The 13,956-nt window shown below is 41.9% G+C and overlaps 1 protein-coding gene across 6 annotated transcripts in view; it reads right to left on the bottom strand.

Moving 5' to 3' along the window:
• Positions 1–13,956, bottom strand: part of DYNC1I1 (dynein cytoplasmic 1 intermediate chain 1) — a gene marked incomplete at its 5' end in the record, with an annotated part of 260,581 nt that overhangs the window by 60,137 nt on the left and 186,488 nt on the right. For all 6 annotated transcript variants that reach the window (XM_080936204.1, XM_080936205.1, XM_080936206.1 and 3 more), the window contains one exon: positions 2,355–2,501. In XM_080936204.1, coding sequence (XP_080792330.1) covers positions 2,355–2,501 — 147 coding nt within the window. The remainder of the gene's footprint in view (positions 1–2,354; positions 2,502–13,956) is intronic.

The following is a 13,956-nucleotide window of genomic DNA, read 5'->3' as shown; positions in this document are numbered from 1 at the left end:
AAGTTTCTGTTTTGATGCATTGGGACTGATCTCAGAAAGCACTACACTGATGTAAGTTTCCTTTGTCCCTTGGAGTAAAAAGTATGTTTCATTGCTGCGAATTGAAGAGGACCTGGGGTCTTTCTTTCTTTTAAAGGAAGACACAAATAAACTTAATTAACGACCAAGAACCAAACTCTAATCAGTTCAGAAGCCTAAAGATGCAGGAGGGAGAGAAGACAGGCAGAGAGGGCCACAAATACACATCTCTATTCAACAGAACAAAAATGGTACAGCCTCTACTGACTGAAAATAAATGAGTAAAAAAGTCAATAGCATAGCTCATTTTTTTTTTCATAGAAATGCCAGATTGCTTTTATTTAGTTTAGGAATAAACGCACTATGTGGTAGAAGGATTTTTGTTTTAATTATGATTTCCTGTTGTCCCAAATACATATGTGTGGTGGGTGTGAAAGGAATTAGCAAGTCATCCGCAGAGGGCTTTTTGTTTGTCTGTTTTATCCGGGGACCAATCAGCCAGGCCATGATGGAAGTTAAAAGGCAAACACAAAACAAACTGTGTACATTGAGCTATGGGTGGATTAGACAAAACCCAGCGTTTGAGAGAAGAAATTGGTTTGTGTCTTGTTTCCTAACAGAGATAATGTCACTCAGCTTCATAATAGCAGTGTTTACTCATGATGGTCACATTTTTCATTACTTGGAGAAGAAATGGTAAGGCTTTGGAAGAACTCCTGAATTTGGAATTCCCCCACCCCCAAAATTTTTCCCTAAATCTTGTAACAGTTAGATTTATAATGTTTGAAAAATTGGAAGCTTCTTCACAAATGCACCAGACATTCACAGAGCCAAGGAATAGATCTTTATGCTACTCGAGGAGACACCTGCACTGGGCTGGTCTTCTCCTGGGCCACAATTTTCTGCTATTAGTTTGGAGAAATGGGGTAGGTAAGATCAATTTTCCAAGATTCCCAAGAACCATTTTTACCTGCCTGTGTCCGTGGCCCCAGTCAATCAAAATTAGAACTGACTTGGCATTTGTCATTTTCCATTTCCAAGCTTAACAAGAGCAGGAGAATTCCCCTCTGCCTTGTTACAGCTAGGCAGCCAGCCACCCATTTTCTAAGCTGGAATGGTTTTGTGGCAAGCAGATGAAACAATACAGCAACCACATTAAGGAAATTGGAAACAATGCTGGGGCTGTATCCTTGGACATAATTTAGGCATTTCAGAGAAGGAACATCAGCTACCCTGAATGTCAAAGTAGCGGCAATTGATGGAGACATGCCTGTCTCCTCATCCCTCTTAACAATTGCTCTTCACACCTGTCATTCTCTTAAAGGAAATGACAGAGCAGTTGTCTTGTGAACACTATGCTGAACCTCTTCTACTAAATTATGGGTAATGGGTTTGAGATGTTGACTTTTAACCCTGGGGATTATACTGTCACTGTAGACTTCATGTTGAGAACACTACACATTCCCAAATTTAAAGTCGGAGTACTCTTTCAGATTGCAAATGGAAGAGGCATGTTGGCAAATGTCTCATATACTATCACTAGGCATGGTACTTAGTCTCTGCGGTCTATTTGGAAATACATGTTTGCATCTCAAAATACCAATGGGAAGAGATTCTTTAGGAAGAGAGTTACAGGAAGCCTGCTTCATGGATGATCTCTCGAACACCATAGAGGAGCGTTCTATGTGCTCCAACTTAAGGGTACAGAAAGTTAATATTATAAACATGTTTCTCCAAAGTCAGTACCTTTTCTATTTGTTTATTTGTTTGTTTAAATTTGTTTATTATTTTTATTTTATTTGTTGTTAAATTAATTTTATTTGTTGTTAAATTGAGACAGGGCTTCTCTGTGTCACCCTGGCTGTTGTAAAACTCATTGTGTAGACCAGGTTGACCCTGAATTTAGGTCTGCCTGCCTCTGCCTCTAGAGTGCTGGTATTAAAGGCATGAACCACCACTGCCCAGCAAGTGCCTCTTCTTCCATAGTCCTGGCAGACCTTGAGTTCAATATGTAGACTAGGCTGGTGTCCAGATCTCATAGAGATCAATCGGTGTGTGACTCCTAAGTATAAGGTAATGCTTTTTTATACCACATTTTTTTTGAAACAGATTTTGCTGTGTAATACCAACTGCCCTCAAACTTGTCATCTTCTTGCCTTAGCCTCTAGAGTTCTGGGTTAGAGGCCTGAAGCACCACGCTTTATCTACTATTCACCAAGCCAAATTGTAGCCATTTGAATTAGCTACTTCTACCCCCACCACATTGCTGTCCTATGATCTGCTTCTCCTCTTGGGGCTTAGGTAGCTTTCAGGGGTATGGTAGAAGTGTAACTCACTGTATGTGCAGCAGCTGACAAGGGGGTCCTCTGGACAGGAGTTCTTCGATGACTGCGATTGTCCCAGAGGACAATTTGGCCCGAATAGGTTCCACCAACCACCAAATTAGGATGAAAACGGGCAAAACAGACTGACATCACAGAGGACTGTGTTGGAAAACAGAAAAAAAAAACATACATAGTTAATGATCATTGAATTGTCTGTTTTCTTCCTGGACAGAAAATCACCCATTAGACATGTCCAGTTCTTCCAAGAGGACACAAAGTAATGTTAATTCGAATTGGAAAATACATTGGTTGGATATTTTATACACCAGCACAGAATTTTTTAGAGGTCAGCCAATGGCTTTCCTCATTGAAATCTGAAATTTGAGTTCTCGGCTGTGTTGCTGAATAGGCATAAAACCTATCTCAAATACATCATTGTTTTGTGGTCTATGAATCTTGCAATATGGCAATTTCTCATCTCTTGAATAAAATTGTGACAGAAACAATATTAATTCCCCACTCAGGCTCCGACCGAAGTGTTCATCACTCTGAATGCAACAGAGAGGCAAAGTGATTCTAGCTTCAATAATTTTAATGTGAATTTTATTTTATTGGCATAATGGAGACTTCTAGGAAGTATCCAGACCTCAGATGGACCCAACCTGTTCCTCCCAAAGTTCCCTCACCTCCCATGGGCATTCTTCATGACCTTTTCCTGGCCACTTCAGACAAATGTTAATATTATCCTCTGCCTATTTTAACGAGCAGTCAGAAATGGGCTTGAATCCAACTTGACCATGCCCTGTCATAATGTCACAGTGTGGCTTCTGAAATTCCACAAAAGATCGCTTGGTGCTGCAGTTCATGTGAAACAAGTTAGTGGAGGCACTCAAAAGCAGACAAGTCCCACATCTGCATCGTTCCTCTGGATTCCTGAAGCACTTTCTGTGTTTCATGTGTAAGCTGAAGTAGTGTTTTCAATAAACACATTTCATTCCTTCCGTTGAAGTCAATGAACAGTTGCTGAGAACTTACTCAGTAGAGAGAAGGCGTGATACCAAGACTGATGTAAATAAAGGCACAGTGAAAGATCTCAACAGATGCCTACTCTGCTAAAGGGAAGGGAAGAAATGGCTTCAGACGAGCAGCGCCATTGCTAGTGTAGACCGTGCCTTCATGTAAAGTAGGGAAGCATTGATACCACCATGAGGGCAGTCACATGCCTTGGCAAATAAAGATGAAGATAGAATTTATTTGTCTGGTGTGCACCCGAACATAGGTGTGAAGAAGTCTCTCTCTCTCTCTCTCTCTCTCTCTTTCTCTGTGTGTGTGTGTGTGTGTGTGTGTGTGTGTGTGTGTGAAGCAGCTCCAGGTCCACGGAAGATTACATTCAGTTCGATGAAGGTGTTGGATTGGAAAAATCAGGGTACTTACAAAGATTTCATGAAAGGGGCTGTGTTAGACCTTGAACTCTGTGGAAGGCTGAGTAGGTACAGAAGAAAAGAAATGAAAGTCAGAGCAATGAGATAGTAAGGATGAACTCCAGCCTGGTGGCCAACCCGCTGCCTGACTGAGCGGAAAGGGGCCACGAACGAAGCAAGACTTTGAGCACTCCAACATTAGAATGTTATAGTTGACAAGCGGACAGAACAGTGATGAACGGAAAGCTGTGGCTTGTTCCTCATGGGAAAGTGTCCTTCTTTTATAATTTTCTTCCTTTTTTTGTTTCCTTCTCCCTTCTTCCCTTCTTACTTTTCCTTCCTTCTTTTCTTCTCTTTCTTTCCCTTTGTCCCTTCCTCCCTCCCAACCCCACTCTGTCTCTTTGTCTCTGTCTGTCTCTGTCTCTCTGTCTGTCTCTGTCTCCCCCCCCCCTCAGTGTTTTGAGACAAGGTATCACTTTTTTGCCCTGGTTTGTCCCAGAACTCACTATGAAGACCAGAACTGGCCTCAAACTCACAGAAATCTGGTGTTTTTGACTCTCAAGTGCTGGGATTAAAGGCATGTCTCACAATATATTGCACAAAACTGTGCATTTCGTAGTAAGAACAAAAACTATAAACAGATCTGGGATCTGCATATGACTTTCTAGTCAGAGCATGGGAGGTAGAAGAAAGAATGCAGGCTATTTTTCAATGTCATGTTTTCCTGGTTTGAATGATTTTCAGTTCCAATTCCTTGAACACAAGTGGACAGAGAACATGCCCATGTTCCAATCTGGTTTTCATAAAGTCCAAGAATAACTCTCAATAATGATGCTGAATTAAAGAAAAAGAAAATAATGCTGGTCAGCTTCTTGTTTTACACATCCCACAGAAATAGTTCTTAGTTTTCAATTGATGAAATTCTTATGTTCCTTGAGCTACGTTGAAAACTTAAACAAACAACAAAAAAAAAAAGCCTCAGATAGTCTTAAAATCATCCAGGTGGTATCACCAATTGAATTTACCAAAGCCCAAATCAATACGGATAAAGGAATGTCATTCAATTGGAAAAACCAGGAATTCAACCACTTGATTGCTTCCGTGCTTGAGTTCAGTCCCAGTAAATTCTCCTGCAAATCTCTGCAGTTTGCTGCTGGAATGAACTGGAGAACAGGAAGAGGTATGCAGGAAACCAACAAACAGAGCTAACAATGACTTGAACCCGCTGCACAGGCTGGAACTAGTATTTGCTGTCCATTCATGCACTGGTTCCTACTTCAGCCATTTATTAAACAATTAGCACCAGGGTCTCCTGAAGCATTTGATAATGTTCCAAGTACCATAGAGCCTCATTTGGGATCCAGAGTTCTATTTAACCCCAGTGAACAGTCGAGGCACAGATTTTCTGAGATCATCAAGAGAAATAAAAGCACACAGGCTCATTTTCATCTGACACTTAGTAAATGGCGTATAGTTACGTTAATCGATTTTCCTCTTATTTTATGCACATCAATCATAGCGTATTTGCATTATATGATGATTTATATAAATGCATGCTCTACAAACATTCTATCATCTCATTTGTGCATCTACCTCTATCTGCCTTATCATAGGTTTATGTATAAAAAGTTCCACAAACATCTCCAGGGTTTGCCACATGTGACCCGATAGTATCTTTCATGGGGAAACACAACGGCAGTGTGATCTTTGTGGTGTATATGTAGAGTTTAGTTAGAATTTGGTCAATTCTTGAGCAGTTCATAAATCCACTGATGTTCAATGGGATGATGGCAAACATTTGTTTAAAGACTAAAACTTTTCATTTCCAAGTTTAGGCTCCTTTAGTCTCCATGCATATTTCTGGCAGTGAGAATTCCTCTTCCGACCTGGGGATTTTTGCATCAACTGTACTTCATCCTCTGGGGTAGTTGGGTCTTGGGAGCATCTGCATCTTCCTCTTGCACAGACAGGTACTGACTTAACTGCTGTTGCTGTGGGGACTGTCTTGGAATTTCATAACTGCCAGTGAGAAGCACAAAGGTGACATCCTCTTACAGATGTCAGGTAAAAAGTAGGAAAAGGCGTCTCTGAAAAGGTACCTGACATGTCTAAGAAAGAGGAAGGGTGGGGGGGCTGGAGACTCGGTTCAGCAATTAAGAACACTGGCTGCTCTTCCAGAGGACCCAGGAGGGTCCTTTCCCAGGACCCACAAGGCACCTCACAACTGTCCGTCTGTAACTCCTGCTCCAGGGGATCTGACACCCTCACACAGACATTCATGCAGTCAAGTCACTAATGTATATAAGATAAAGGTGAGATAAATATAAAAAGAATAAGGATTATTAATTTATTTATTTTTAATGTCCTCATTTTTAGCAACACATTTTCCCAAAGACAGTTATCTTAGAAATCATTTTTATTAATATTACTTTAAATCTCACCACTTTTCCTAGGCATTAAAACTGTGGTATCAGCTTAATTTCCTAACACTGTAATAAGGTATTATTAAACAGAGACTAAGAAAATTTCGGCAAGAAAAATTTATTGGAATGAGGATGCTTGTTTTTTTTTCTTTTCTTTGCTTTTCAGGGCTCTATAGGAATATGCATGTGGTCCAATCCAGTGATACATAGGTAATGTATCATGTACATTATACCCCAGGGATGTAATCCTATCCCTGGGGAAGTAGAGGCAGGAGAATGAGGAGTTTAAGGCTAGCTCTACATTGTTAGAGCTGTTCACACACTACCAAAAAAATCAAACACATGTGTTATCAATATTCTTATATTTAAAACTCTTTACTTATTGTATTTTATTCTTTAAAGTGTTAGGGCCTTTTCTTTGAGAAATAAATATGGATAGACTTTATCAATATTAATAAAGTAGCTCCTGAGAGAGAAGCCATGAAGTCGGTGAGAATTTTTGGACAATGTTAGCTGCTTCATCAAAGTAAATGTTCCTGACAATCCGGTTGAACTCTGTTTTTACAAAGATCATGATTTCATTGATGTGGCCATGTTGTTGGTCAAATCGGAGGCCTCGAAATATGATAAGCCTATATTTTAAAAGCTTGATATAAAACTGGTGACCCTGTGTATGTTGCACACAGAGACCGCACCACAGTGGGAATGTCCTTCCCAGCAGGGCACACGTCACAGTTTGTTTATTTGAAGAACACAATTCCTCCCAAATCAGAACAGTGAATACCTCAGAACTGTGTGTGAGGAGCAAGCCACACCCATGGACACTCTTGTCCAGACTATTGAAGACATGTCTTATTTTTCCAGTCTTAGGTAGCGTACCTATTTATAACCATCTCTCTGCATATTAGCCCTTACTATCACCCATGTGGTCTCAGACCCATAAACTGATGCTCCCACTAGAGAATGTTATACATCCTCATCCTCTCTTTCCAAAGAACTGTTATTTTGCCCCTTCTCATGGGGGAATTCCAATGGGGCGGAGTCTCCTCTTTGAGCATCTTCCTTCACTCACAGCACACCACTGCTTTACTTCAGTCAGCCCAAATTCTTCTTCAAGTGGTTGTGGAGGCTGTTTTACATTTTGTAGAGCTAATCTAGGCCAGCTTAGAGATCAGACTCCCCCCTTAACCACAGACCCATAGGGCGAGGGTGAACAGCCTTTGGTCACTGCTGTCTGGGAAGCTTGCCCCCTAGGTTCACATTTGATCTGGTTCCCTGTGTCCTTCTGTGGGTGGCAGTCTGCCCACTCCCTAGCCACCATGCCTGGGTGGGAGGGATAGGAGGTCCTGCATTCAAAAGCCTCTCCTATTTCAAGTACCATCTCTTCTGGGGGGAGAGGTCGATCCCCAGGGATGAAATGGCCATATTGTTGCCAGATGCTGTCTAATGGTGGCTGACATTTTATTTGCCTTAACGTAAATGCTTAGCTTCCAGAAGGAAGACAGATCAGATCCCTCTGGCTACCACTGAACTAGTGTGCATTTCTGCAAAGAACTTGCAGAGATATTTCTTTTGTTAATGGAAGCACGTGAAATTGGAGAGTGTTGCCACCAAAGGCTCACGCGTGGAAGATATGGAGGTGCTGAAGCTCGTAGGAGACAGGAATAGACACTCACATGGATGGAGGAAAAGGGTCCTCTTCCAGATTCATGTCCCCCCCCAAACCCCCTGGTTTTTCTTTGACAGTCTACCCTGGTACATGCACACCCCATTAGTCCACATTCTAAGAGGAACGACCATATACACAAAGTCGTCACTTGATTGTTGCTGAGATCTCTCTGGCAGACGTCGAGTTAGCTCGCCTGTTACTTCTCATCTCAGTTTGCATTAAAAAAAAAAAAAAAAACAAAGCAGCCCACTTTTTGAGTTTGATTCCTTCAAAAAAGGAGAAGCCAATCATCCCAATAGGCTGCTTGGGAATCCTTCGGAATCGGCATGCCTTTCACTGGTGAGACTCACGCACGCAAGTACACAGCGGGAGCTATGCAGGGACCTTACACAAGGCTAGAGGCAGACTCCAAGCACTGAATTCAGTGTGGAGAAATTGGAATGCTCACTACCACTGTCAGGGGGCGTGAATGCAATGGTGCAGCTTCTCCCCAAACTGTCCTAGTGGCTCCTGGGAAGACCGAACAGTTACCACATGACCCGATGATTCCACTTCCACGTGAATATCCAGGGTTACTGAATACAGAGGCTTCCATGAAGCCCCATGGACCAATGTCCACAATGGCACCGCTTCCCTTTTTTTTTTTTTTTTTTTTGCATTTTTTATTGGATATTTTATGTATTTACATTTCAAATATTATTCCTTTTCCTGGTTTCCCCTCCCTTTCTCATCCCCCTCCCCTGCTTGTATGAGGCTGTTCCTCCTCTCACTCACCCACTCCCACCTCACCACCCTGGCATTCTCCTACACTAGGGAAACTAGACTTCACAGGACCAAGGGCTTCTCCTACTGATGCCAGACAATGCCATCTTCTGCTACATATGCGGCTGGAGCCATGGGTCTCTCCATGTGTGCTCTTTGGTTGTGGGTTTAGTCCCTGGGAGCTCTGGTGGGGGTCTGGTTGATTGATAATGTTGTTCTTCCTATGCGTTGCAAACCCTTTCAGCTCCTTCAGTCCTTTCTCAAACTCCTCCACTGGGACCCTGTGCCCAGTTCCATGGTTAGCTATGAGCATCCTCATCTAGATCAGTAAGGCTCTTGTAGAGCCTCTCAGGAGACATCCGTACCAGGCTCCTGTCAGCAAGCACTTCTTGGCATCAGCAATAGTGACTGGGTTTGGGGGCTACATATGGGATGGATCCCAAGGTAGGGCAGTCTCTGGATGGCCTTTGCTTCAGTCTCTGCTCCATTTTTTTATTTGTATTTCTTCCTGTGAGTATTTTGTTCCCCCTTCTAAGAAGGACTGAAGCATCCACATTTTGGTCTTCTTTCTTTTTGAATTTCATATGGTCTGCGAGTTATATCTTGGGTGTTCTGAGCTTTTGGGCTAATATCCACTTATCACTGAGTGCATACCATGTCTGTTCTTTTGTGTCTGGGTTACCACACTCAGGATATTTTCTAGTTATATTAATTTTCCCAAGAATTTTATGAAGTCATTGTTTCTAATAGCTGAGTGTACTTTATTGTGTAAATGTACCACATTTTCTGTATCTATTCCTCTGCTGACGAACATCTGGGTTCCACTAAAATCAGGAACTAGACAAAGCTACCCACTCTCTCCTTACCTATTCAATATAGTTCTGGAAGTCCTGGCCAGAGCAGTTAGACAACAAAAAGAGGTGAAAGGGATACAAATTGGAAACAACGATGTGAAAATATCACCATTTGCAGATGACTAAGATAGCATATTTAAGTGACCCCAAAAATTCCACCAGAGAACTCCTAAACCTAATAAACAACTTCATCAAAGAGGCTGAATATAAAATTAACTCAAACAAGCCTTCCTCTACTCAAATGATAAAAAGTTTGAGAAAGAAATTAGGAAAATAACACTCTTCACAATAGTCAAAAATAATATAAAATACCTTGGTGTGACCCTAACTGATCGAGTGAAAAATCTGTATGACAAAAGCTTCAAGTCTCTGAAGAAGGGAATTGAAGAAGATCTCAGAAGATGCTCATAGACTGGAAGGATCAACATAGTAAAAATGGCCATCTTTCCCAAAGCAGTCTAGAGATGCAATGCAATACCCATCAAAATTCCAACTCAATTATTTATAGAGTTAGAAAGAGCAATTTGCAAATTAATTTGGAAGAGCGAAAACCTCAGGATAGAGAAAACTATTCTCAACAATAAAGAACTGGGGGAATCACCGGTTCTGATCTCAAGTTTTATTACAGATCAATCGTAATAAAAAACTGCATGGTATTGGTACAGGGACAGGCAGGTCAATCAATGGAATAGAATTGGAGACCCAGAAATAACCCCACGTGTTGCAGTAAATATTACATGGATGGATGGTTTATCCCTTTATCTCCCCTCTGTGGTCTCACTCCATGGATGCCACTTTAGTATGGAGTTGTGCACATGGACTCTGTCACTTGGTTCAAGCCACCCTCTCCACACGATTCCCTTCTCAAGAAGTTTACTCCACCTGCTCTGTTGCTTCTGCCCCAGGTAGATACTGCCACCCCAGTGTGTTTCTTTCCACTCTCACCTAGTACAAACATTACTCCAAACTCTGGTTGCTTTTCATTGTAGGTTTATGTATTAGATTCTCAATCCACAAACCCTTTATACAATAAGATTAAATACAATAGACAAAGATACAAACTTTCCTTCCACAAGGAATAAAAAGACTTATAAAATCTCTTAAAAATATTCATATCTACCTATCACCAATTACGGCCACAAGGATCTAGGTCTGCTTTTTCCAGCTCCATCTTTATCTTCCTCTCCATCCCTTTTTCTCTTCTTCTGGTTTCCTAGCCTACGGCCCCTCCCCCGGTCTACCTCCCCACTGTCCAATCATGTATCACCTTAACATAAATCTATACTCACACACCTATGGTCACTTGATCTTTGACAAAGGAGTTAAAAACATCCAGTGGAAAAAAGATAACATTTTCAATAAATGGTGCTGGTTCAACTGGCAGTCAACATGTAGAAGAATGCAAATTGATCTATTCTTATCTCTTTGTACATAGCTCAAGTCCAAGTGGATCAGTAACTGCCCCATAAAACCAGATACACTGAAACTAATAGAAGAGAAAGTGGGGAAGAGCCTGGAATACATAGGCACAGGGAATTTTTCTTTAAGAGTACATTAATGACTTATGCTCTAAAATTAACAAATAGGACCTTATAAAACTGCAAAGCTTCTGTAAGGTAAAAGGACACATTTGTCAATAGGGAAAAATGCCAACCAACAGATTGGGAAAAAATCTTTACCAATCCTTTGGCAGCACTTTGAACAGTAAAAAGGCAGAAACAATTGAAATACCCCCATTGACGAGAGGACACAAACTATGTGGCGAGTGCTTGTGAATATTGTTCAGCAATACCAGGGCATGAAGCACCATGCAAACTTTAATATGGATGAGTTCTGAGAGTCTTGTTCACATGAGAACCAAGCCAGACAAGTCACACAAGGATACATGACAGTTACAACTCTTTGGAGAATTTTTTAATAAGGCACAATGAGAAATGCATGTATGTATGTTGTATTAGTCAGGGTCCTCTAGAGGAGCAGAACCAATGTGATGAATGTACATTTACATCATATACATAAATGTGGATTTACCAAGTCACTTAAAATAGCAACCTCAGTTTAAAGTCATGTCTAAAAGGCTGAGAACCTAGTAGTTAAGTCTATCTTTGAAGCTGCATGCCTCAGCAGTCAGAGTAGTCCCTCCCACAACAGCTGTTTCCTACTTGGGATGTGAACAGGTGTGACAGCCAACAGTGACTCAGCTCACAAGGTGGGGTGCTGGCTGGGTTCTGCTTCGCTCCTTGGGGTGTCCAGGCACATTAAAAGGGACTTCAGGGAATGAAGTTTAGCTCAGCCCACTGGGTTCCAGGAACTCAGTTGGTGGTGAGGGAGAGGAGAGTGTTCTCTGAGACTGTTCTCAGTGATACAGTTTGATTGGTGGCAATACCGGCTATATAAGCCTCAAGGGATGGGTTGGGGTTTGTTAGGTGAGTTTTCATTACTAGCTGGTGCTAAGGTGCTGGGAATATTTCATTGCATGAAGAGGAATTTCAGGTGCTTGCTGGACATGTCCTTATAGGGAGATAGGAAGCTAAATCTGTAATTTGGCCACCAGCCTACCTCAAGGGTGGTAGAGGTGGGAGTCATACAGGCTACATGCAGGCCCAGAACAAGGAGATAACAGACTTACTTCTGCCAAGAGTCTCAGGACGAGATTTTCAGAGTTTGGACAGGTCTCAACCTAGAGTTTACTCCAGTGGGGTGCCCCAGTAATCCCAATATGCCCTGAAATTCTGCAAGTTTCCTGGATAGTAGCTGTTCCCTAGTCTATGAAGACTAGAAACATTGGTTTGGCTGTCAGATAGGACAGTAGGGGCAGCAGCACACTGAAGCAAACGAACTCCTGGCAAGAGGGAAGGCCACGAGGAAAAGGCGAGAAGCTCTTCTTCCTTTTGCTCTACTGTTTTTATTTGGGCTGCTACTAGGAGGTGCTGCCCATAATTGGAACGGGCCTTCCCACATCAATCAAGGCAATTGGTGTGGTGCTTCAGGTGAGGCTCCCCAGTAATTTGTGGTAAGTTGACATCAAACCCAATTATGATGCATGGTATGTGAAATATGAGTTTTTTTAAAGAGTGCAGACATGTTTCCAACTTCGCAGACTTACCAGCCCTCTCATCTTTGGAATGAACATCTGCATTGCTGAAACTGCTATTTGTTCTGGTAATGATTCATTGTCCATGACTCTTTTTTCTTTTTCTTTTTTCTGAGCATGTCTTCCAGTTTTCATGCTCAAAGAAGCGCTGGCATGGAGAGGAGGGTTAGCAGAGTTCTATCTAGGTCCAAGATCTGAATTTCTGCTCTGACATCTGAACCTTAAGTATTTCTGTCTATCTGTATATATGTTTATTTATGTGGTCATACATGTGTATCAGAGGTCAACAAAAGTATTTCTTCTTCAACCATTTCTCCAGTCAACAACAACAACAACAACAACAACAACAATAATAATAATAATTTTTATCATTATCATCAACAACTAGCCGGCCTGGCTATTCTCTGTAGTGTCTGCCTGCAGAGTTCTGGGGTTGCAGACACACACTGTTGTGGCAGGTTTTTATATCAATGCTAGGGATCTGAACTCATGTCCTCAAGCCTGTGCTGTAAGTTGATGTCAAGGTGATATATGATTGGACAGTAGACAGTGGGGTGGGGACAAAGTTCTGGCAAGGCAGAAGAGAGGTTCGAGGTAGAGCAACATGGAGGCAGACATAGTTGTTTCTCTCGGTGCATCACTATGTGGATAAAGGTTGTTATGCATATTTTATAAGGGATGGAATTGTACAGGATGATTTGACTTATCTAGGTGGGCAAATTATATCATACCAATTGGATCAGAGTGTTTTGATGTGACAACTTAACTGAAATCAAAAGAGGGTGCAGTGGCGGATGCACAAAGCCCGCCACCAAGTTGGGATGTGTGTGTGCAAGGCATGGCAACAACCCGCCAAGGGAAAGTGAGTGAATACAACACACTGGGGTGGTTGTGGACCACCTGAAACAAAGGCAGCCAGGACAGGTGGAGCGGATTGCCTGGGTCAAAGAAAACCGGGGTCTGAGAGTACTTGGGGGTAGAGTGGAGCCACTGAGATAAAAATGTCCTACAGTGCCATGTGGCCCTACTGGTGCCAGCACTAGTGTGGGACCAGTTGCATATGTAGCAGAGGATGGCATTGTCTGGCATCAATGAGAGAAGAGGCCTTTGGTCCAGTGAAGGTGCATTTTCTCAATGTAGGGGCATGCCAAGGCGCTTGGGAGAGGGAGCACCTTCAAGGAAACAAGTGGAGGGGGGAGGAATGGGAGAAGGGGGAAAGAGGATGACATTTGAAATGTAAATACAGAGAATAACCAATTTAACAGTATACATTTTAACCAATTGAGCAACATATAGCTCTTACTTTTAACACACTGTTAAAATTATTTGTTTTTTAAAAATGGTAGGGGGCTGGAGAGATGACTCAGCAGTTAAGAGGCTGGTTTTCCAGA

The sequence above is a fragment of the Micromys minutus genome (genome assembly GCF_963924665.1).
Source record: "Micromys minutus genome assembly, chromosome: 23".
Taxonomy (NCBI): Eukaryota; Metazoa; Chordata; class Mammalia; order Rodentia; family Muridae; genus Micromys; species Micromys minutus.
This window is presented reverse-complemented; position numbering and strand designations above follow the sequence as displayed.